Source organism: Echiichthys vipera, assembly GCF_963691815.1.
Source record: "Echiichthys vipera genome assembly, chromosome: 16".
Classification (NCBI taxonomy): domain Eukaryota; kingdom Metazoa; phylum Chordata; class Actinopteri; order Perciformes; family Trachinidae; genus Echiichthys; species Echiichthys vipera.
In genome coordinates this window covers 28,706,392-28,730,803 of record NC_139841.1, presented here as the reverse complement: position 1 = coordinate 28,730,803, position 24,412 = coordinate 28,706,392, and the positions used below count along the sequence as shown (strand labels likewise).

Genomic DNA, 24,412 nt, shown 5'->3' with positions numbered 1-24,412 from the left:
CTTTTGTTTCCGTAAAATCCACGTAGGGAGGAGGGTCGGGTGGTGGATGGTACGAGTGTACATCACACGGTATTATATCAATTCACTGGACAGAAAAACTATATTTTGTGATATTACAAAGTCTGCGATCGATATGAGACGACATCATCGACTCTGGACATTTCAAAAACTTGCCAACAGCGTTCCCGAGTGGTCTCCGGTCTTTAAAGGTTGAATGTGTAGAAAGAGCAGAACAGTGCCAGCCTACAGTAGCTGCACCCAACAATAGACAACCCTGGCAACCAGCAACGCCCAAATCCTGCCGTGGGTGGATTATTATTTAAAAATATAGCTTTTATAAAGATTCTACGTGTCCGAACTTTAAGTTTTGGCGTAACACCGTAACCACACCTTTTGCTCTGTGGAACAAAACAAACACATACGGCCGAACCTTTTCCCATCACCTCTTTCTTCACACAGCTTTTCATCGACACGAAGCTTAAATGAGAATCACGTCGTTGTTAAATCTGGGAAATCATCGTAAAAGTACGAAGCTCGGACCCGGAAATAGTCTTTGAACGAAAGTTACGTGAGTTTCTCTATTTTTGTTCTACTCTGGATTTCTAAACGTTGATTGATGAAGAAAGACGACACGGTGGTGTGGTGGTCAGCACTGTGGCCTCACAGCGAGAGGGTTCCTGGTTTGAATCCCGGCTGGGGCCCTTCTGTGTGGAGTTTGCATGTTGTCCCCGTGTCTGCGTGGCTTTTCTCCGGGTTCTCCGGTTTCCTCCCACAGTCCAAAGACGTGCAGGTGTTGGGTTCATTGATGACTCTAAATCACCCGTAGGTGTGAATGGTTGTCTGTCTCTGTTCGTCTCTATGTGTCCTGTGATAGACTGGCGTCCTGTCCAGGGTGGACCCCGCCTCACGCCCGATGTCAGCTGGGATCGGCTCCACCCCCCCACGACCCCGACAGGGACAAGCGGTTGACGATGAATGAATGAATGAATGACTGAATGATTGATGAAGAGTTGAAATGTTGCTCCGACCTTTGAGTCGTCAGGTTTTGGGCGCTGGGATCAAACAAACGAGCTTCACTTCCACTTAATTTATCGGTGATTGATTATTTCCAGTTGCAGCTTTTTACAGTTTCATTGAATCTATTTAAGTTCTGATTTCCTGTTCCTGCTTTTTACATTTCCTGTGAGACACTAAAGTGACTCTTCATTTATATATATACAGTATATAAACAGTGTGTAGAGTACATAAGCAGAGTATGTTGTGCGTTGAAAGGCTGCTGATAGACGGCAGGAGGAGAGTCCTGTGTGTGATCGTTACAGGAGCATTAAAGCTGCACGGGTCGATGTCTTTAATGGCTCCAGCGACTGCAGCGTGTCTGTGAAGACGAACCCACAGAGACTCTGCAGCTGCTCTTCAGATCCGGCCGCTGCTTCTGATTCGCTGTAAACGACAGAAACAACGTCGGTTAAAGCTCAAAGTGAAGCTGGACTCAGTGACTCGGGGACTCAGGGACTCAGTGACTCAGTGACTCAGGGACTCAGGGACTCAGGGACTCAGTGACTCAGGGACTCAGGGACTCAGGGACTCAGGGACTCAGTGACTCAGGGACTCAGGGACTCAGTGACTCAGGGACTCAGGGACTCAGGGACTCAGGGACTCAGTGACTCAGGGACTCAGGGACTCAGGGACTCAGGGACTCAGTGACTCAGGGACTCAGGGACTCAGTGACTCAGGGACTCAGGGACTCAGTGACTCAGTGACTCAGAGACTCAGGGACTCAGGGACTCAGGGACTCGGGGACTCGGGGACTCAGTGACTCGGGGACGTTGGGTTCAGACGCACGGTTCAACCTGTTACACTGGAGCTGGAATCCATCGCAGATTAACAGAAAACTCTGGTTTTCTTCGTCTCTACGATAAGAAACTGGATTTACGTGGGTTGTAAATAAATGAAACAAATATCGTATCATTGTATCTTGACTTGTCGTATCGTTTCCTAATAACGTACCAAACCGTAGCGTAGCGATTGTGTCTTAGCGTATTTTGTCTTGTCTCAAAGCAGAGCTTATCTTGTGTTATTGTATCAGATCTTATGATTGTATCATATCGTATGGTATGAATCGTATCTTGTGTTATTGTATCCTGTCTTGTCTCGACGTGTCACGTATGGTATGGTATCATATCTTGTCTTATCGTATGGTATGGTATTTTTATCGTATCTCGTCTCGACATGTCACGCTGGTCTCATCAAACCTTACAATGTCTTGTCGCGTGTCTTCTTATTGTCACGTATCATATGTCTTATCATATCGCATGGTATGGTATCTTGTCTTGTCTTATTGTAACGTATCATAACATTTCATATCGTTCGGTGTGGTATCGTTTCTTATCGTCTCTTGTCTCAACGTGTCATGTTCGTCTAGTTATATTGTCCCGTGTCTTGTCTTGTCTGGTCTTGTTGTATTGTATCATATTATACCGTTTCATGTGGTAATGTGTCTGATCATATCTTATCGTATCCTTTGATATTGTGTCTTGTCGTGTTACGCTCATCTCGTCGTGTCATATGGCGCCGTCTCCTATCGTGTTGTGTCTCACGGTGTTGTATCTCACGGTGTTGTGTCTCACGGTGTCGTATCTCACGGTGTTGTATCTCACGGTGTTGTGTCTCACGGTGTCGTATCTCACGGTGTTGTATCTCACGGTGTTGTGTCTCACGGTGTCGTATCTCACGGTGTTGTATCTCACGGTGTTGTGTCTCACGGTGTCGTATCTCACGGTGTCGTATCTCACGGTGTCGTATCTCACGGTGTTGTATCTCATCGTGTTGTATCTCACGGTGTCGTATCTCACGGTGTCGTATCCCACGGTGTCGTGTTTCACGGTGTTGTATCTCACGCTGTTGTATCACACGGTGTCGTGTCTCACGGTGTCGTGTCTCACGGTGTCGTGTCTCACGGTGTTGTATCTCACGGTGTCGTATCTCACGGTGTTGTATCTCACGGTGTTGTGTCTCACCTTGTTGCGTCTCACTGTGTCGTATCTCGCGGTGTTGTGTCGCATGTTGTATCTCACCGTGATGTATCTCACGGTGTTGTATCTCATCGTGTCGTGTCTCACGGTGTCGTATCTCACGGTGTTGTATCTCATCGTGTCGTGTCTCACGGTGTTGTATCTCACGGTGTCGTATCTCACGGTGTTGTGTCTCATGTTGTGTCTCACGGTGTTGTGTCTCACGGTGTTGTGTCTCATGGTGTTGTATCTCACGGTGTTGTGTCTCACGGTGTTGTGTCTCACGGTGTTGTATCTCACGGTGTTGTGTCTCACCGTGTTGTATCTCACGGTGTTGTGTCTCACGGTGTCGTGTCTCACGGTGTTGTATCTCATGTTGTATCTCACGGTGTTGTATCTCACAGTGTCGTATCTCACGGTGTTGTATCTCATGTTGTATCTCACGGTGTTGTGTCTCACGGTGTTGTGTCTCACGGTGTTGCGTCTCACGGTGTTGCGTCTCACGGTGTCGTATCTCACGGTGTCGTATCTCACGGTGTCGTATCTCACTGTGTTGTATCTCACGGTGTTGTATCTCACGGTGTTGTGTCTCACGGTGTCGTATCTCACGGTGTTGTATCTCACGGTGTTGTGTCTCATGTTGTGTCTCACGGTGTTGTATCACATCTTGTTGTGTCTCATCGTGTTGTGTCTCACGGTGTTGTATCTCACGGTGTTGTGTCTCACGGTGTTGTATCTCACGGTGTTGTGTCTCACGGTGTTGTATCACACGGTGTTGTGTCTCACGGTGTTGTATCACACGGTGTCGTGTCTCACGGTGTTGTATCTCACGGTGTTGTATCTCACGGTGTTGTATCTCACGGTGTTGTGTCTCATGTTGTGTCTCACGGTGTTGTATCTCACGGTGTTGTGTCTCACGGTGTTGTGTCTCATCGTGTTGTATCTCACGGTGTTTTGTCTCACGGTGTTGTATCACACGGTGTTGTATCTCACGGTGTTGTGTCTCACGGTGTTGTATCTCACGGTGTTGTATCTCACGGTGTTGTGTCTCATGTTGTGTCTCACGGTGTTGTATCTCACGGTGTTGTGTCTCACGGTGTTGTGTCTCATCGTGTTGTATCTCAAACACGGTCATGGTGTCGTGTCTCATGGTGTCGTGTCTTACGGTGTTGTATCTCACGGTGTTGTATCTCACGGTGTTGTATCTCACGGTGTCTTATCTCACGGTGTTGTGTCTTACGGTGTTGTATCTCAAGCTGTTGTATCTCACGGTGTTGTATCTCACGGTGTTGTCTCTCACGGTGTTGTATCTCACGGTGTTGTATCTCACGGTGTTGTGTCTCAAGGTGTTGCGTCTCACGGTGTTGTGTCTCACGGTGTTGTATCTCACGGTGTTGTATCTCACGGTGTCTTGTCTCACGGTGTTGTATCTCACGGTGTTGTGTCTCACGGTGTTGTTACTCACGGTGTTGCGTCTCACGGTGTTGTGTCTCACGGTGTTGTATCTCACGATGTTGTGTCTCACGGTGTTGTTTCTCACGGTGTTGTATCTCACGGTGTTGTATCTCACGGTGTTGTGTCTCACGGTGTTGTTTCTCATCATGTTGTATCTCACGGTGTTGTGTCTCATCATGTTGTAGCTCACGGTGTTGTATCTCACGGTGTTGTGTCTCATCATGTTGTGTCTCACGGTGTCGTATCTCACGGTATCGTATCTCATCATGTTGCGTCTCACGGTGTTGTATCTCACGGTGTTGTATCTCACGGTGTTGTGTCTCACGGTGTTGTATCTCACGGTGTTGTGTCTCATCATGTTGTATCTCACGGTGTTGTATCTCACGGTGTCGTATCTCACGGTGTCGTATCTCACGGTGTTGTGTCTCACGGTGTTGTATCTCACGGTGTTGTGTCTCACGGTGTTGTATCTCACGGTGTTGTGTCTCATGTTGTGTCTCATCGTGTTGTGTCTCACGTTGTTGTATCTCACGGTGTTGTATCTCACGGTGTTGTGTCTCACGGTGTTGTATCTCACGGTGTTGTGTCTCACGTTGTTGTATCTCACGGTGTTGTATCTCACGGTGTTGTGTCTCACGGTGTTGTATCTCACGGTGTTGTGTCTCACGGTGTTGTGTCTCATCGTGTTGTATCTCACGGGGTTTTGTCTCACGGTGTTGTATCTCACGGTGTTTTGTCTCACGGTGTTGTGTCTCACGCTGTTGTGTCTCACGGTGTTTTGTCTCACGGTGTTGTATCTCACGGTGTCGTGTCTCACGGTGTTGTATCTCACGGTGTTGTATATTAATGGTGTCGTGTCTCACGGTGTTGTATATTAATGGTGTTGTATCTCACGGTGTCGTATCTCACGGTGTCGTATCTCACGGTGTTGTGTCTCACGGTGTTGTATCTCACGGTGTTGTGTCTCACGGTGTTGTGTCTCACGGTGTTGCATCTCGTCGTGTCTCGCTCTTTGGGTTTCGGACTATCGGACAAAAACATTTAAAGACGTCACCTCGAAACCTTTTCCACATTATTTTATTATTTTCTAAAATGTTTCAGAGGATTTTTCCTTCACCACAAAACAAAATACATGTTGTTCTTGTGTTTATTGTTAAAGAAAAACACACTTGAAAGAAATAAGAAATAAATAAATAAATAAAGTGTTTTGGGAAAAATGAAATAGGATCAAATATAAAAAAGGGAAAACCGTGAAAGTAGAAACAAGAATCTTATCACAGGTCGTGAGAATGTTTCACACTTTAACTTTGTTTATTTGTTTATTATTTATTTATTATTTATTATTTATTTATTATTTATTATTTATTTATCCGTCTCATGTCCTGAATGAACAGAGAGTTAAATGATAATAAAGTAAATCATAAATAATAAAGTAAAGGTGTGTTTCCAGTCTTCTCCACTGAGCGGCAGCGTTGAACCTGAACTCTGCAGAAAACGTTTAAACTTTAAACTTTTTATTCTGCTTCATTTCACTTTGTGTTTAAATCTGTTCTGATTTTGTAAAACACTTTTAACAATGTGCTTTATCAATAATCTTTATTATTATTATTATTATTATTTTATTGTTATTTTATTGTTATTTTATTCAGATTAAGTTTTTAATTATTGTTGTTGGGATGTTTTTTATTTGTTTCATATTAATGTTATTATTTCAGTATATATAAATCAGTATTATTGTTATGATGATGATTAGCATCTTTTTTTAAATTATTTTATTATATTTTTTGTTTGTTTTAAAATATTATTAATAATATTACGATTATTGTTATGATTATTACTACCATCATCATTCTTTTTATTATCACATTATTATTATTGGAATAATATTTTTTTGTTTGTTTAAAAATATATATCATTATTAACATTAGTATTATTGTTATTATGACCGATATTAATATTATTTGTTAATATTTTTACTACACAATTATATTATTATTTAATTATTCATATTTTTAAATTATTATTTTTAGTTGTTGATATGAACAAACTTGTAATAAAAATAAAAAATAATAATAAAAAGTAAATACAAAAAGTATTTACAATGAATTCACTTTTTTTTCTTCAGTTTTTATTTAAACACTTAAAAAAACTCACAGAGACTTCTGTTTATTTCCGGTGTGTGTGTGTGTGTGTATGTGTGTGTGTGTCTGTGTGTGTGTGTGTGTGTGTGTGTGTGTGTGTGTCTGTGTGTGTGTGTGTGTGTGTCTCTGTGTGTGTGTGTGTGTGTGTGTGTGTGTGTGTGTGTGTCTGTGTGTGTGTCTCTGTGTGTGTGTGTGTGTGTCTGTGTGTGTGTGTGTGTGCGCGTGTGTGTGTCTCTGTGTGTGTGTGTGTGTGTGTATATGCGTATGCGTATGCGCGCGCACACGTGTGTCCAGGTGCCTCCCCGCCTCTGAGGCGCGTGTTTACCGGATCCTCCCGGTGGACTGACCCGCAGGACGGACGCACGCAGGGCGGAGTGACGCGCAGAGACATGCGGAGGTAAGCTCAGTGTGCGGCGGCTCAGTGTGCGTGAGGATGCGGGGCAGCAGCGTGCGGGCTGGACACGGTACCGACAACAGGAAACTCCAGTGAAGCGGGTTCGTGCTCTCCGTGCGGGCACCGGAGGATCCACAGCGCTCGGGCTTCCGCACAACTTCCTCCCGGGCTTAGGGTCGTCTTCACCGGGTAGGTTCGCAGTCCACAGCCCGGAGCTGGAGCTCATTTAACGGGCTTGTTTCTGTCTGCGGAGCCGCGGACCGGTCGACTTCACCCGCGTGTGTGTGTGTGTGTGTGTGTGTGAGGAGTTAAAGTACTTTTCTGCAGACACACTCGTGTAAGGAGACTGAACTCACAGCGATGCTTCAGTTGGAGAAAGTTTATTTTTCTCATGTTCAGAGTTAAATCAGTGTAACAGGGGCGGGTTCAGACGTTTGGGGGCCCTGTGCAGACCGGGACAAGAGCCCCCCCCACCCCCCCGTGTCTTAAACACAAAATATTAAAGGTTAAATCTGTCGAATCTTTATTAAAAGTTATATTTTTAATAATAATCCACCCACGGGGCGTTTTCAGGGGAACTGAATGAAAGTTTGACTTCCTGTCCCGTTGTGTTTCCATGGTAGCAGCCAATAGCGTTGGGCGTTGCTGGTTGCCAGGGTTGTCTGTTGTTGGGTGCAGCTACTGTAGGCTGGCACTGGGTGAAATGGAGTTGGATCGGAAACGGGCAAAAACCAGAGTCAATATCCATCTGTTCAGTCGTGACGTGACGCCCTTTCAAAATAAGATTTCCTGGTCCGAGCCTCGTGTTTCCCCTCAGTGCCGTGTTCCCTGATGTTTAAGAGTCACTTCTAGAGGGCGGACGGTACTTTACAGCAGCCTTTTGAGTCTCTCCGAGGTGCACCTGAACGCACCGTGGAGTCCCATCAGAGTCATGGATGTAAACAGGAAGTGGACGCAGCGTTGGAGGTGGAGCGCCGTTAGTTCATGTGAGACAGGTCAAAGTTGTGCTGTGAGCGTCACAGAGTCAGGATTGCGTGACGTGCAGGTTTCTCAGGCGGGTGCTGCGGCGCCTTCTCTCCCCCTGGTTCCTGAGCTCATTTCTGGGCGTTCACCTCGACGGACGACAGAGGAAGTGACGTCGTCCTGAAGTGTGCGTGTCACTGAGCGACACCCGCGTGTTTCATGTCCGACTCTGAGAGCGAGCGTCTAACTCGCCTCCTGCTGGATCTGCTGCCCGGTGGTGTAGGGAGAGGCGGGACGCGGTCGCCGTATGCTGAGCATGTGGTGCGCTGCCACAGAGTGAGTGTCATTCACTGCTTATAGGGGCGGCGGGGGCGGAGGCGGGGGGGGCATCCCTCACCAAACCGCAGATATGAGATCGAGTTACCTGCTTCACCATCTGACACCGTAGAGACTTTAATTTAGCCCGTGTTTGTTTTTCAGGTTGATGAAACACTTGGTAGACGCGGTGCAACGGCTCCCGTCATTCACAGGCTGTAAAACCGTAACCGCGGTAACTACGATTTCTCTCGTGTCCTGTGAACACCAGTCTCATGAGTCACGTAAAGTGTGTGTGCGTCGAGAGAGAGAGCGTGGGACTCCCTTCTGGTTCGAGCACCAGATTTTGAACCGTTAAATAAATTAGTTTGTTATCTGAAAAAGTTCCAAAACTCCAAACTGGAACCAGGAAACAGCTGTTTGGTTAAAGTGGTTCAACTGTGACGACATCAGTTCCCGACGCATCCTTGGGCTCACGAACGAGAGGAAGTCGCGCCGATCATCCGGGTATTTTAGTTTAACTTCACATGAACGAACGTCGCTCCACCTCCAACGCTGCGTCCACTTCCTGTTTACATCCATGACTCTGATGGGACTCCACGGTGCGTTCAGGTGCACCTCGGAGAGACTCAAAAGGCTGATCGAATATCGTTCTTTTTTATACCATTGTGTCGTTTTTACGTCATTTTACGTCTATTTTTAGTGACGTGAGTCCCTTTTGTCGTGTTATGCAACTATTTTTACAAGTTTTACATCATTTTGCATCCTTTTGTAGTTCTCTAAAGGGACTTCATGGTGCGTTCAGGTTCACATCGGAGAAACTCAAAGGGCTGCTGTCTCTGTGGCATCGAATATCGTTTCTTTTTTATACAATTGTGTCGTTTTTACGTCATTTTATGTCTACTTTCAGTCATTTTGAGTTCCTTTTGTTGTCGTTTTTTATCTCTGTGGTTTATTTTATGTCTTCGTAGTAATTTTGTGTCTATTTTTAAGACATTTTGCGTTGTTTTTTAGTGACTTGAGTCCCTTTTGTCGTGTTATGCAACTATTTTTACATGTTTTACCTCATTTTGCAGTACTCTGATGGGACTTCATGGTGCGTTCAGGTTCACCTCAGAGAAACTCAAATGTCTGCTGTGTCTGTGGCATCGAATATGTTTATTTTTATACCATTGTGTCATTTTTACGTCATTTCGGGTCTACTTTTAGTGACGTGAGTCCCTTTTGTACGTGTTATGCAACTATTTTTACGTGTTTTACCTCATTTTGCATCCTTTATGGTGCGTTCAGGTTCACCTCGGAAAAACTCAAATGGCTGCTGTAAAGTACCGTCTAGAAGTGACTTTTTGTGTAACTACGGGACTTTTACTCTGCGGTATCGAATATCGGGTTTCTTTTATACCATTGTGTCGTTTTTACGTCATTTTACGTCTATTTTTAGTGATTTTGAATTTCTTTGTTGTCGTTTTTTATCTCTGTGGTTTATTTTATGTCTTTGTTGTAACTTTGCGTCTATTTTTAAGACATTTTGCAACGTTTTTTAGTGACGTGAGTCCCTTTTGTCGTGTTATGCAACTATTTTTACATGTTTTACCTCATTTTGCATCCTTTTGCAGTACTCTGATGGGACTTCATGGTGCGTTCAGGTTCACCTCAGAGAAACTCAAATGTCTGCTGTGTCTGTGGCATCGAAAGAGGCATCGAATATGTTTTTTTTTATACCATTGTGTCATTTTTATATCCTTTTGCGTCTACTTTTAGTGATGTGAGTCCCTTTTGTACATGTTATGCAACTATTTTCACGTTTTACCTCATTTTGCGTCCTTTATGGTGCGTTCAGGTTCACCTTGGAGAAACTCAAAAGTGACTTTATGTGTAACTACAGGACTTCTCCTCCATGGTATCGAATATCGGGGGTTTCTTTTACACCATTGTGTTGTTTTTAAGTCATTTTACGTCTGTTTTTAAATTCCCTTGTTGTCGTTTTTTTATCTCTGTGCTTTATTTTATGTGTTCGAAGTAATTTCGTGTCTGTTTTTAGTGACGTGAGTCCCTTTTGTCGTGTTATGCAACTATTTTTAGATGTTTTACCTCATTTTTGCATCCTTTATGGTGCGTTCAGGTTCACCTCGGAGAAACTTAAACGGTTGCTGTAAAGTGACTCTAGAAGTGACCTTTTCCGTGTCTAGGACCTTTTAGTCCCGTTGTATCATTTAACATCATTTATTACTAAAATTCTGACATCACGATGACCTTAATTTCCGACGCCCCGTGAACGCACCGTAACTCTCTTTAGGAACACGAACAAACACAAAACGTTGAGTTCGTTTTTATATCTTTATATTTTGAATGAACTCCGTGTCTTTACAGAGAAGCTGCTTTAAACAAGAAGATGTGGCGTTCAGGCCCCGGCAGACAAAGGAAAGAGCAAACACCGGCTTCCTGAAGTCAGACGGGGCCGTCCACCTTCTTTCTGTTAGCCTGACATCCCCCCCCGCCCCCCCGTCTCCACCCCCACGCACGCAGCGTCCTGCCAAGGAACGCAAGGGCACCGCCACACGTCCCCCCTCAGCGCTCCACTGTGAAAACGTACAACGCAAAGACGCAAACGGACACATTCACGTCGTCAGAGTCTTCAGAGAGAGAGAGAGAGAGAGAGAGAGAGAGAGAGAGAGAGAGAGAGAGAGAGAGAGAGAGAGAGAGAGAGAGAGAGAGAGAGAGAGAGAGAGAGAGAGAGAGAGAGAGAGAGAGAGAGAGAGAGAGAGAGAGAGAGAGAGAGAGAGAGAGAGAGAGAGAGAGAGAGAGAGAGAGAGAGAGAGAGAGAGAGAGAGAGAGAGAGAGAGAGAGAGAGAGAGAGAGAGAGAGAAGCTGAGGACGACAGGCGTGAGATGGCTGATTTCCATCTGCGCTCTCTCTCTCCGTCTCTCTCTCTCCGTCTCTCGCTCTCTCTCCGTCTCTCTCTCTCTCTCTCTCTCTCTCCCTCTCCGTCTGTGATCCAGAAACCAGTCGTATCGTCGTTGGGGTAAAAAGTTCACTCTTTCATCCTCCTGCTTCACTCTGTGAGTATTAATAGCAGGGAGGTTTGTGCGCGTGAGGGTGAGTCGGGTGGAGGTTTGCTGTCATCCTGGAGAAGATCAAGCACCGCGTTCACACACACACACACACACACACACACACACACACACACACACACACACACACACACACACACTGAGTCTGTGTGTTTTATGTAATCATGAGCATCTCACGTCTCATTCGGCCTAAAACTCCCTCTTTATTTTTGTGTGTGTGTGTTTTTTCACGACAGCATGCTGAGCGTGCTCGTCTGCGTCTGGGAGCGCTCTAAATTTAAACGGCGTTGATCCTTGTGCTGCTTTCCTGAAGCGAGGCGGAGGCAGCGTGACTCACACTCCACATATTCCTGGAACGCTCTCCTGACGGCGTGTTGTGCCGTATCCAGCGCCCCCGCCGTGAAACGCACCCCCTCACATTAGAGGTGATGTTCTGGGTCAGGAGGCGGTTGTTTCCACCTACAGGAGCAGTTTATACACAGCGACGTTACAGGGGAACGCACATGTGTTCCCCGCTTTGTACGTGACCGGGTAACACAGGACCCGGGGAACATCAGACCCGGGGACCCTTTGTCAAAGACCTACCCCTCACCTCTGACCCTGACCCCTGACCCTGACCCGTGACCTCTGACCCCGGCAAAAACACACCTGACACCTTTATATTGAACTCTTCATATGTGATGAATGTCTGAACAGTTCAGAAGAAGAAGAAGAAGAAGAAGAAGGAGAAGAAGAAGAAGGAGGAGGAGGAGGAGAAGAAGAAGAAGAAGCAAAGGAAGCAGAAGGAGAAGAAGAAGCAGAAGAAGCAGAAGGAGAAGAAGAAGAAGAAGAAGAAGAAGAAGAAGCAAAGGAAGAAGGAGAAGAAGCAGAAGGAGAAGAAGAAGAAGAAGACGGAGAAGCAAAGGAAGAAGGAGAAGAAGCAGAAGGAGAAGAAGAAGAAGAAGAAGAAGAAGAAGAAGGAGAAGGAGAAGAAGAAGAAGAAGAAGAAGAAGCAAAGGAAGAAGGAGAAGAAGCAGAAGGAGAAGAAGAAGAAGAAGACGGAGAAGAAGTCTTTGGACTGTGGAACATGCAAACTCCACACAGAAGGGCCCCAGACGGGATTCAAACTTGTGACCCTCTCGCTGTGAGGCGACAGTGCTAACCACCACAGCACCGTACTGTAGTCTGGACTTGATTCTGAGTTTAGAGGAGCAAAAACGATCTTTTTAGATCCGATTCTGCAAAGTTTCTTCTGTTTACTAAACTCATAACCTCATTAAAACACATTTAACATTAAATATAAATTAAATATGAACTGCACGTGTGTTCAGGAGGAGTCGGTCGCTGCCAACAGCCTTCGTCACCGTCGTGCGTCGTCACCGATCCCAGTTTCCTTCTCCGTTTCCTCCCGTGTGCCTGCGAGCGCCTCTCTCCCTCCCTCCACCTGCTGTGATGACGGGATGTTTGTGTGCACCTGTCAGCGCGTCTGTGTGTGTGCGTGTGCGTGTGTGTGTGTGTGTGTACATCCAGTTAACTCCGCGACCCAAGCTCTTAAGACTTGGCTCACATGGCACACACACACACACACACGCTCACACACACTTCACGCGCCGACAGTCCTGCTCAGGTGCGGCTCTAATCTGTTGTGTTTAAGGCCCCGTGGCACGACGGCAGATCTGTCGACTGATAACAGAGAGCATCACACTCCTCCTGCTTCTCCTCCGCACGTTTCCCACTCTTCCAAAATCCTGCGTTCAAAGAGGAACGCGTGGAAACGTGTCGGCGCTAAACGCAGTCGTCCTCTCGTCTGCAGAGCGTCCGCCGCAGGTCGACCCCCCGAGGGAGACGAGGAACACTACACACTTCAACCGATACACACGAGACCCAGACGCGTCAAACTGACGTCACAGAGCTATCGGCCGACTGTCGCGCCCAAGAAACTGCACTTGAACACACCGCGGAGACCACAGCTAACGGCTAACGGCTAACAAACGCGTCCGTTCTGCGCCTGCGTGAGAGGAAACACCTCCCCGTAGCAGCAGGTGCCTTAGCGTCTTCCATCGCTCGGCCTCTTGGCTTGAGTTTTACTCTCCTCACTTCCTGTTTCTCTACACGCACACCGACGAACAGCCAATCAGATTCATTTCTCTCACCGACGCCAGTTCAGCTGGATTTGGTCGATTCGAGCCGACGATGCGCCACACGCTACAAAAACTACGATGGCAGACAACAGACGTATAAAAACGGACGTAGCGTCTCCGTCAGGTCCGTTCTCTCACCTTGATCCAGTCGTCCTCGCCTACAGGAGTCTCCAGCTTGTCAGACTTTGACTCCGCCTCATTTCCTCTGACCAAAAAAGGGCATGTATGTGACGTCGTGGGGAGGGGCGTACGTCCATCTGGCTGTAAAAAAAACTATTTTTCGCAGTTTCATCGCTACAGGAAACGCAGCTGTGGCGAGTGTCTCTCCAGCTCTGTCCTCGTTTATATTTTATAACGCCAGAATTTGAATTCAGCTACAAAGAAAAGCCAGAAGAGTCAGAAGTGACAGGGTGTCGTTGCTATGGAGATGATACACCGTCTCGTCTCATGGCGAAACTTTGTCTGAACCAGATTCTGTATGAAAAACGGACGTAGCGTCTCCGTCAGGTCCGTTCTCTAACTTGATCCAGTCGTCCTCACCTACAGGAGTCTCCATCTTGTCTTTGACTCCGCCTCATTTCCTCTGACCATAAAAGGGCATGTATGTGACACTGGGGGGAGCAGGATCTGGGATCGATTGCTTTTCCTCGGTTCCACAGATGTCAACTCCGAATTTTGCCTGTTGAAATTTTTTACTTTGAATTTTTTAACGTTTAGTTTTTAAATGTTGAATTTTTTTTAGCCTTTAATTCCTTAACCTTGGATTTTTTTTAGCATCAAATTTTGACATTGAATTTTTTTAACATTGAATTTTTTAAATAATTAATTTAATTAATTTATCTTTTTTTTTCACTGTTTTAAATGAGTTTTTTTTAAGATCAAGAAAATGCCCTGGTAAATGTATTATTTATTTTATTTATCTTAATTTAAATTCAATGTTTTTCATTTTTAATTCTTTCAACCAATTTAATTTTAAATTGGTTGAAAGAATTAAGAGATAATTTTATTTTATTTATTTTTTAATTGTTTTTCAGTTTAATTTTAATTTTAAATTGAAGAAAATCCACCGGCAGAAAAACCAAGATTAATTATTTAAAAAATATATTAAATTCTATTCTTTTTACACATCGACTGATTTATTTGTTTTCTTTTTTAAAATATTTTGTATTTAATTTATTTTATTTATTCCTGTTTATTTGTTTTTAATGTTGTTTTCCTGTTGAACAAACGTCTGAGCACGGTTCATGTTTCTGTTTGACTCCTGCTCTTCTTCTTCTTCTTCTTCTTCTTCTTCTTCATCACGTTGACTCTTCTCTTCTTCTTCGTGTGTTTTCTCGTTCTAAAGGAGCCCGCTGCAGTTTTGGGACTGAAACGTGAAAAACCGTGAGGAGCTGAACGTCTCAGAGCAGAAGAAGAAACGACGTTTGTGAAAAAGAGGAAACTCAAAGAAACGAAATGGGACGAAAAAAGATCCAGATCGCTCGGATCATGGACGAGCGCAACCGACACGTGAGTCAGCGCCAACGTCAGCGTTACACAAACACACAGACACAGGGTCAATCTGTGGAAACTTTATTCAAAGATGTTTTTTTATTTAAAAACAATGAAATAAAGTTTTACTTTTCCACAAACAGCCTAAAAAATGCTCAAATTGAGTTTTCAGCAGTTTAAAAAGTGCAATTATTTTATTTTTTATTATTATTATTTTATGACTCACTTTATTTATTCATGTTTATTTGCTTTTTTACATTTTTTAAAATATTTTAGTTGAATTTTTATTTTAAATTGAATAAAGACAGATATCTTTTTTAACAGATTAAAAAGATAAAATTAATAAATATATTATAAATAATAAAAGCTCCGTGTTTCCAGAGTGGGTTAGTCGTCGTGCAGCGCTGCTCAGTTCTTCCTCTAAAGATGTTTAAAGACACTCATGTGTGAATGATAGACACACACACACAGACACACACACACACACACACAGACACAGACACACACACACACACACACACACACACACACTCTGTAGTTCCCCAAACTGCTGATATCATCTCATGTGATCCTCACAAGCTGTGAGTCCACCAGAGATATGACAACTGAGTAATAAGAGCTTATTGTTAACACACACACACACACACGCGCACACAGACACACACACAGACACACACACACACACACACACGTCTTGTCCGGGGGAGTGGTTCCTCTCTTCCTGTTATGACAGGAAATGCATCCACATATGCTTCCTGACCCTCGTTAGCAGGGCAGCGCTGACCTATGATGACGTGACGTGTGTGTGTGTGTGTTCGTGTGTGTGTGTGTGTGTGTGTGTGTGTGTGTGTCCATTGATAAAAACAGTAATTTAACGTCACAGAACGCAGGAGTTGCTGGTTCGCTGCCGCTCCATCTTTGGTGTTATTAAAGATTTAAGCGTTTAACACGGCGTGGGGGGGGGGCACAATAGAGATGCACCGATCCAGTAGTGGACCCAGCGTCGAACCCTGGGGTACACCTTAATATTAATTGTGTTCTCAAATCATCCCAAATGTTTCCACTAATGTTCAAACCAGAGAAATCGAACTTTTCCACATTGTTTCAAGCCGTTTGTCGCGTCGGTCGCTCCCCGGTGTGAACGCAGCTTTAGAAACGGACGATGGAACAGAAACTCTTGGACAACTTCAGTTCCCTGTCAGAAAGAACCGTCTGACAGCAGCATAAAGTTATTTATTCTCTGAAAAAACATGTTAACGTTGCAGAACACGGGCGCTGCTGGTTTGCCGTTGCCTCCGTCTGTGAGTTAGTTTAGTTTGTTTGTTTGTTTCTGAAGCAGCTTCTGCGTTCTGAGAGGTTAAATTATAACTATAAGAGAATAAAATACCTTTACCTTGCTTTCTGGTCTACCGCTGCCTCCATGAGTTACTTTCTAACTCTTTAAAAACATCAAAGATGGAGGCAGCGGTGAACCAGAAACTCCTGTCTTCTGAGGTAAAATCACTGTTTTTGTCGATGGCGTCTGTCGGCTTTTAAGACATAGACGTAGAAGCTTCCATGGAGCCGTCTGACAGCGAGGTAAAGCTGTGGAAATCGCTCTAAAGTGCGTCATTTCTTCTGTCTGCACTTTAAAACACCTGAGAAAACCCTTTAATAAGGATTCTGAGGATGGTGCGACTCAGATTTAGCATCTGTTGTGACCCGAACTGCTCGACGTCCTGCGTGAGCGTCGACCTGCCGTGTTGACAGAAGCGTGCGCTCAGCTCCTCCGGACCTCTCGTGTTTCATGAAGCTGTTTTTTTGTATCTGGCCGTGAACGTGTGGCGCTCAAGGCCCCGGCGTTTCCGTTCTGTTTCAGTGACAGTGTTGAGAATCGATGAGCAGCCTCTCTGAGACCTCGATGGGTCGTGTAAATCCCTCACGCTCTGCAGTTACTTACATTATTCATGCTGTTTAAGTGCAGATGGATTTAAACCGTCTGCACTGAATCACGAGTTTGAAGAGTGTGGACGCTTCTCCAGGAGTCAGGGGGCGGAGCTTAACGACACTCAAACACAGTAGAGTCGCCACAGCCGGACGTGGCTAACAGTGATTAGCTCGGGGCAGCACGGTGAAGGCATTCAAAGGTCTTTTTTAACCACTAATGCTGCTGAAAATAACAGCAAACCTCTGCAGCAGCATGAGAAGAGTCCCTACACACACAATAAAGCATCATCAGCGTAGTTAGTGAAGCCAGAGTTTATTAAAGAGTGTTTTAAAGACTTACCTACTGGCCCCTGTACCAGCTCCTCTCATAGTAAAGTCCATTACAGTGGATTACCAAAGTCAGTGTTTGATTTGATTATTATAAAATGTCCCAACATGGTGAAAAATGTCTTTAAATGTTTTGTTTTGTCCAAAAATATTCAGTTTAACGTGAAATCAATCAGATATTTGCAGGTTTCAGAGGCTGAAAACAACTTTTTCTGATGAAAACTTTAAAAAAAAACGACTTCATGGATGAATTTATATGATGTAATATAAACAAAAATAACATTAAATCAGTTAAAGGATCCAAACGTGACCAAAGAAAGTGTTTGAATGCACGCAGAGTTCCTGCAGCTTTAACTAAAGTCACATTCAAACACTTTCCAAACATTTACAGGTGCCTTTCCGGACTTTTCCACATCAGAGACCAAAGGACGGAGCCCGTTGCTGCTCCTGTTTCACGCTCCGCTAACGCGAGTGTGGATTAAATCATTTCTAGACTTTCTAAATGTTAAAGCGACTGAATGGACAGAACTCTGACAGTGAAACTAATCGTTATTTTGAGGTCGTGACGCTCAAAAACGTCTTTTTTTCTTCAATTTAAGTCAATTTAGAAAAGTCTTTTTGGACCTCGTGGCGTCACGTGCCTGACAGGAAGTTGTAATTCCACCGTTACAACCTGCCTCCTATAATGAAACATAACGGCGTCACAGTGAAGACGACCTTTGACCTTCGTGGACATTAAAAGTCATCACTTCATCGTGAAATGTTGTCGTAATAAACACAAGAACGTTAGTTTTTAAGTTACGTAACAGCACGTTCACCCACAGTAATGACTGTTAATCCGTGTTGTTGTTTCCTCCAGGTGACGTTCACCAAGCGTAAGTTCGGTCTGATGAAGAAGGCGTACGAGCTGAGCGTCCTGTGCGACTGCGAGATCGCCCTCATCATCTTCAACAGCACCAACAAGCTGTTCCAGTACGCCAGCACCGACATGGACAAGGTGCTGCTCAAGTACACCGAGTACAACGAGCCGCACGAGAGCCGGACCAACGCCGACATCGTGGACGTGAGTCACACACACACACACACGCACGCACGCACACACATACACACTCACACACACGCACACACACTGACACACACACTCACTCACACACACACACACGCATGCACGCACACACACGCACACACACACACACTCACTCACACACACACACACGCATGCACGCACGCACGCACGCACGCACGCACGCACACACGCACGCACACACACACACACACACGCATGCACAGACACACACTCACAGACACATACACACTCACGCACGCACACACACACACACACACGCACACACACACTCTCAGACACACACACACACATACACTCTCAGACACACACACACACAAACACACACACACACGCACGCACGCACGCACAGACACACACACTCACAGACGCACACACACACACACACGCACGCACACACACACACACACACACACACACACATACTCACACACGCGCACACACACACACACACACACGCACACAGACACACACACAGACACACACACACACATACAGACACTCACACACACACACACACACACACACACACACACACACGCACACACACACACACACACACAATCACCAGAGAACGAAACGCTCTTTTCTGTTTCCAGCTTCTTAAATGTGAATTTTCTGTTTTTCTTGTTGCACTCAAACAAAAGTGAATCTATTCATTCATTTAATTCATTATTATTAATGTTACTGATGTTATTTTGTCATTTTTTAAGCTCAAACGTGAAACTTTCATCAGCTTCAGCTTCTCTTTTATAATAATTTCCTTCTGTTCTTTGTTTATTTAACGTTTAACTGAAAATCTTTAGTTTTTTAAGAATGTTTGTCGGGTTTTTAGGAATTATTATGAACATTTTTCACAATTTTTACACATTTTTAGAGACAAAACGATTTAAACAAGAGAAATCTCACTTTTCCACTTTAAAATGACTAAACCTGTGTTACATAAGTTTATTCATTAGGATAGTTCATGTTTTGAAGTATAAACAAGTATCATCTGCATATAATTAAACTAGAACAAATTAAAGGAAGATCATTAACAAAAACGTAGTGGACCCAGTGTCGAACCCTGGGGTACACCTTTAGGTTTAGTTGTGTTCTTAAATTATCACAAATGTTTCCAATAATGTTTAATCAAGAGAAATCAAACAAACTTTTCCACATTATAATGACTAAACCTGTGTTACAAATCTACGTCTTTATTTATTAGGATTATTCTTGTTTTGCAGTAAATAAGAAGTAAAAACAAGTATCATCTGCATATAATTAAACGGAATAATTAGAACGAATTAAAGGAAGATCATTAAAAACAGAGAAACGTAGTGGACCCAGCGTCGAACCCTGGGGAACACCTTTATGTTTGGTTTTGTTCTCACATTATCACAAATGTTCAAACCAGAGAAATCTACTTTTTCCACAATAAAATGACTAAACCTGTGTTACAGATGTACGTTTATTCATTAGGACTAATCTGGTTTTGAAGTAAATGAGGTTTAGAAGAATAAACGAGTATCATCTGCATATAATTAAACAGAATAATTAGAACGAATTAAAGGACGATCATTAACAAAAACAGAGAAAAGAAGTGGACCCAGCGTCGAACCCTGGGGTACACCTTCATGTTTAGTTGTGTTCTCACATTAACACAAACTTTTCCACATTAAAATGACTAAACCTGTTTTACAAATGTAAGTTTATTCATTATGATTAATCTCGTTTTGAAGTAAATGAGGTTTAGACGTATAAACAAGTGTCATCTGCATATAATTAAACAGAATAATTAGAACAACTTAAAGGAAGATGTGTTCAAACAGTGTGTTTCCACTGACCCTTGTTTTTCTTCTTATGTAATAGCCTCTGAGTGTTTCACACACACACACACACACACACACACACACACACACACACACACACACACACACACACACACACACACACACACACACACACACACACACACACACTTGTTAAGCTCACCATGTCACCAAGGTCAGACTTAAGCTGTGAAAAGTCAAAGAGCAGCAGGAGTCATAACGAAGCATCTGTTCAAAGCAGTAAAATGTAAACATTCGAGTTTGTGTCCAATGATTAAAGGTAAATATAAAGATCTGCGCCAAACGACGACTTTATTGATTAGTCTCTAAGTAAATTTTGTATAACTTGTAATATTAAAATGCAAAACTGTGCATTTAAACGGCAACATCAAACCCGTTCTGCCACTGAACGCTCAACTCAAATGTAATAATTTAAAAAGTTTCTTCTCTTTAAAGTTTATTTAAATATTAAAATGTTGCTTCATCTAAATCCACATGATCCTCTCTGCACATCGGCACGAGTGAGATCCACCACACAGCGCTTATTAAAAAGGAAAACGTGTCTCTTTAATATCCGGTTTCTGTTTTTCCCGTTATCAACTTCTTCTAAAACGATCTGCTGCAGCGAGAGAAGTAAATAAAGAAGTAAAAACAACATCATCTGAATGTAATTAGACAGAAGAATCAGAACGAATTAAAGGACGATCATTAACAAAAACAGAAAGGAAGTGGACCCAGCGTCGAACCCTGGGGTGCACCTTTAGGTTTAGTTGTGTTCTTAAATTATCCCAAATGTTCAAACAAGAGAAATCAAACTTTTCCACATGAAAATGACTAAACCTGTTACAAATCTACGTCTTTATGTATTAGGATTATTCTTGTTTTACAGTAAATAAGTAAAAACAACATCATCATTAAACAGAATAATTAGAACGAATTAAAGGAAACGAAAACAGAAACGTAGCGGACCCAGCCTAGAACCCTGTGGTACACCTTTACATTTAGTTTATAAATGATTAAACCTTTGTTAGATATATATAAGTTTATTCATTAGGATTCATCTTGTTTAAATGAGGTTTAGACGTATAAACAAGTATCATCTGCGTATAGTTGAACAGAAGAATTAGAGCTAATTAAAGTTAGATCAGAAAAGAAGTGGGCCCAGCATCGAACCCTGTGGTGCACCTTTATCTTTAGTTGAGTTCTCACATCATCACAGATGTTTCCAACAATGTTCAAACCAGAGAAAAGTGTAATTTCATGTTTATGTCGTCAGAAGCTTCATAAAGTATTTTATTTTCCAACTTTCAGACACTTTTTACATCTTGGAGTTTTTTGAGATCACAAACAGTCGACCGGTTATAAACGTGTGACACACGCCTTCAAAATAAAAGCCTCGTGTGCACATGTACGTCCTGTGTGTGTTGTGCACCTGAGCTGTTCCCTCCAGGCGACCCCGGGCCACATGGCCTCTTGGCCGGCCCGTCAGAGCCGGGCTTACGCGCCCTGTAATCCTCTGTAATCCCCCATAATCCCCTTTAGCTCGTTACTGTAATCCCTCAGCCTCCTCATCTGCAGCGTTTTCCACCTGTGTGTCAACTGTGAACGGCTTATTTACGGCTGCATCCACCTGCAGATCTCCACCTTTGACTCTGCGCCTCTACACCTGTACTCTTACACCTGTACCTCTACACCTTTACCTTTACACCTGTACCTCCACACCTGTAGATCTCCACCTTTGACTCTACACCTTTACTTCACCACCTGCAGATCTCCACCTTTGACTCTGCGCCTCTACACCTTTACCTCTACACCTCTACAACTTTACCTCTATACCTTTACTTCACCTTTACCTTTATGTCTACACCTTTACTTCACCACCTGCAGATCTCCACCTTTACTTCTACCTGTACCTCTACACCTTTACCTTTACCTTTATACCTCTACACCTTTACTTCACCTTTACACCTGTACTCTTACACCTGTACCTCTACACCTTTACACCTGTACCTCTACACCTTTACCTTTATCTCTACACCTTTACTTCAACTTTACTTCACCTGTACCTCTACACCTCTACCTTTACACCTTTACCTTTACCTCTACACCTTTACCTCTGCACCTTTACTTCACCTTTACTTCTACACCTTTACTTCTACACCTTTACCTCTGCACCTTTACTTCACCTTTACTTCTACACCTTTACTTCACCACCTTTACCTCTACACCTGTACCTTTATACCTTTACTTCTATACCTTTACCTCTACGACTTTACTTCTACACCTTTATCTTTATACCTTTACTTCTATACCTTTACCTTTATACCTGTACCTCTACACCTTTACTTCACCACCTGTAGATCTCCACCTTTGACTCTGCGCCTCTACACCTTTACTTCACCTGTACCTCTACACCTTTACCTTTAATCCTTTACTTCAACTTTACCTCTACACCTTTACCTTTACACCTCTATACCTTTACTTCTCCACCTGTAACTCTTCACCTTTAGCTTTACACCTTTACACCTGTACCTCCACACCTTTATACCTTTAATTCTACACCTTTACCTCTACAATTATACCTTTCCACCTGTACTTCACCTTTACCTCTACACCTGTACTTCACCACCTTTACCTTTACCTCTACACCTTTACCTCTACACCTGTACCTCTACACCATGGGTGTCAAAGTGATCCAGTAAAGAGTCGCTGTGGCTGCAGGTTTTCATTCCAACCAATCAAAAACACACCTGACTCGACTCCATCACCTGTGTGAAGACAGTTCAGGTGATGGAGTCGAGTCAGGTGTGTTCTTGCGTGGTTGGAATGAAAACCTGCAGCCACAGCAACTCTTTACTGGATCACTTTGACACCGCTGCTCTACACCTTTAATCAACACTTCAGTCCTTCGGCCCGACCAATTCCTTCCTAACATTCACATCAGTCGGAGTGTAGCATGTTAACGTAGCAAAACGTGCGTCTTAAATGAAAACATAGTCGCGTGTGTGTGTGCATCCTTACGGTGTGTGTCTACACAGCGTTTTGTGTTAGTTTTTGTGTTTTTGGCAGAAAAACAACAAGCTAACAGCTAAAAACACGCTATCAACATGCTAACGACAAGCTAACAGGGTGATAAAAGCACAAAACTCAGGAGTAACAACGCTTCTGTCTTCGTTTCGTTAGTTTCTGGAACACGAGCGTCTGTGACGACGCCGGCGCTCTTCTGAGAAGTTCGGACACGTCAACAAGACGCGGCCAGAAAAAAAAAGATGCTAGCTCCTTTTCTCTCCAGACGGCCTCACGTGGCGGCACAAGAAGAGCGTTAAAAAAAACCTCAAAGCTCATACGATGCCTTTTTCCAGAGCTTTCAATCCCGTCTTTTGGTTTTCCTCCTTTTCTACCAGAGACGAATTTCACCATTCTGAACAACTTAGTTCTTTTTAATTTAAGTGGACTTTGTGTTGCAGCTCACGCCACGCTCTATGTGTGTGTGTGTGTGTGTGTGTGTGTGTGTGTGTGTGTGTGTGTGTGTTGACACACGATCGCAGTGTGATTCCCCTGTTTGCTGATAACATTTGATACTCGGCCAACACGCCACGCTTAATCTGGCCGCTCTGATTGGATGACGAGAGGCATGTGTAACCTCTCAGGCTAATGCAACAACACATGGAGCTGCGCGGTGCCAAGGTCACGCTCGCCGTGCCAGAGCGAGCGCCGCGTGTCGGAGCTCCTCGCAGCTCACGGTTTGGATGTTAGAGGAAACACAGAGAGGGAAGAAGTGTGTGTTAAAGGGTTAGTTCAGATGTTTTGAAGTGTGGCTGGAGACGCAGAAGATAAGAAATGTTCTGCTGTGGACGGATTTAAGACACTTAAAAGAATCTATATATTTCCATTCTAAGGGCGCCTTCCCACTGTGCCTCCGTCCCGTGCCCCGTGCTTTAGGGTCCTTGTCCCCCCCTCCAGGCCCGTTTGTACTCACACTACCTGGGCCTCGGAGAATGCTTCTTGCTGCCTATACGTCATCACGCCGTAACACGTCACACGCATTGATGACGTCATGGCGATGCGTGGCTTTGTTTCCAGATCTTTCCGTAGACCTCGGAGTTTTTGTGCGTCTTGTCGACTGTTTTTGAATCTTTTCATCGACCAAATCTGCAGTAAACACTCCACCTCCGCATCACACCAACGTGAACCTTTCACCGCCATTGTTTGAAATGTCCGCGCATGGTCCCTCCTTCTTTTTTCTACGTCCCAACAGGCGCACAGGAAATGACCTCAGAACCGCCGTAGGCCTCGTGCTCGT

General features: G+C 44.0%; 2 protein-coding genes across 3 annotated transcripts in view; one reads left to right on the top strand and one right to left on the bottom strand.

The window, feature by feature from the left end:
• Positions 1 to 24,412, bottom strand: part of acads (acyl-CoA dehydrogenase short chain) — a 358,028-nt gene that overhangs the window by 183,865 nt on the left and 149,751 nt on the right. The window lies entirely within an intron of this gene.
• mef2ca (myocyte enhancer factor 2ca) overlaps positions 1 to 24,412 on the top strand; it is a 46,210-nt gene that overhangs the window by 1,129 nt on the left and 20,669 nt on the right. Inside the window, exons 2-4 of one of the 2 annotated variants that reach the window (XM_083929680.1) lie at positions 6,902 to 7,004; positions 14,816 to 14,979; positions 18,074 to 18,277. In XM_083929680.1, the coding sequence (XP_083785806.1) occupies positions 14,926 to 14,979; positions 18,074 to 18,277 (258 nt within the window). In that variant the 5' untranslated portion in view covers positions 6,902 to 7,004; positions 14,816 to 14,925. Of the gene's footprint in view, positions 1 to 6,901; positions 7,005 to 7,033; positions 7,191 to 14,815; positions 14,980 to 18,073; positions 18,278 to 24,412 lie in introns of those variants that run through there. The other variant, XM_083929681.1, reaches the window with a different exon arrangement.